Source organism: Brassica oleracea, chromosome C7, assembly GCF_000695525.1.
Source record: "Brassica oleracea var. oleracea cultivar TO1000 chromosome C7, BOL, whole genome shotgun sequence".
NCBI lineage: Eukaryota > Viridiplantae > Streptophyta > Magnoliopsida > Brassicales > Brassicaceae > Brassica > Brassica oleracea.
Window position 1 is genome coordinate 29,158,288 of NC_027754.1, and position 1,213 is coordinate 29,159,500.

General features: G+C 39.2%; 1 protein-coding gene across 1 annotated transcript in view; it reads left to right on the forward strand.

The window, feature by feature from the left end:
* Positions 1-532: 532 nt before the first annotated feature.
* The window catches only part of LOC106303028, a 1,809-nt gene continuing 1,128 nt past the window's right edge, over positions 533-1,213 (forward strand). Inside the window, exon 1 of the mRNA XM_013739403.1 lies at positions 533-1,213. Within this exon, the coding sequence (XP_013594857.1) occupies positions 533-1,213 (681 nt within the window).

Consider the following 1,213-nt stretch of genomic DNA (forward strand, 5'->3'; position numbering starts at 1 on the left):
TAGCAAAACCGTAGCAATTTTAGTGGCAATTCGTAGCAAAAATTGTAGCAAATATCGTGGCAAATCATGGCAAAAACGTGGCAAGGTCTTTTCTATATAAGCAAGCAAACCCACGAGAGTTCTATCACATTGCAAACCATAACAACAATCGTGAAATCAAACCATTTTTCCCTTGTGTTAAAAAAAAACCATTTTCCCAAAAGAAAAAAAAATAGAGAGAAATTTCAATGTCTTATTATTTTCAAAATCGAGAGTGGATGGATAACACATTGATCCAGTTGATAATAATGTTTCGAGAGAATTTAACTAAGGTGTTGAAGTTTTTATCGCATTTGCCTCGAGTCAAAATTCTTTCATGGAGCGAAAAACCATGCTATGTCCTTGTGTAAGTTGTGGAAACCGAAAGCAACGTGATGTAAGAACCGTATCCCGCCATCTTTACCGAGTCGGCTTCAAAAGTAATTATTATGTATGGTCAAGCCATGGAGAAACCTACTATGACGCTGGAGAATCATCGACGGGAGGTCAATTTATGGGAGATGAAGCAAGATATGTAGGCGGCCCATATGAAGAGAACATTCCTGGAGGAGACTTTGGGTCAACTGAAATACTGGAGAATTTGATGGAGGAACCCAACGAAGAGCAATATGAAGAAGGAGTGTTTGAAGCTTTTGAAGCCGCTAATCAACCACTATATGATGGATGTGTTGAAGGTATTTCTCAACTATACTTGGCATCTCGTTTAATGAAAGTAAAAACTGATCATAATTTGGCGGAGTCATGTATGGATGAGTTATCACAAACTTTTAGAGATGTTTTGCCACAACCAAATATATCTCCTGAGTCATATTATGAGATGAAGAAGCTGACGAAGTCGCTTGGCCTCCCTGTCGTGAAGATTGATATTTGTGAAGATAATTGCATGTTATTTTGGAAAGAAAATCGCGAGTTGATGGCGTGTCGGTTTTGTGGAAAAGATAGATATCACCAGAAGAACCATGGAAAAGGGAAAATGCGTCCAAAACAGAGAATATTCTATTTGCCTATTATGGAGAGGTTGAAGCGTCTTTACCAACAAGAGGCTACTGCATCACAAATGCGATGGCACGCAGAACATGAGTCGCCAGAAGGAGAAATGCACCACCATTCTGATGCAGTAGCGTGGAAGCATTTTAACAAGGTATATCCTGATTTCGCTGCGGAAAGTCGAAAT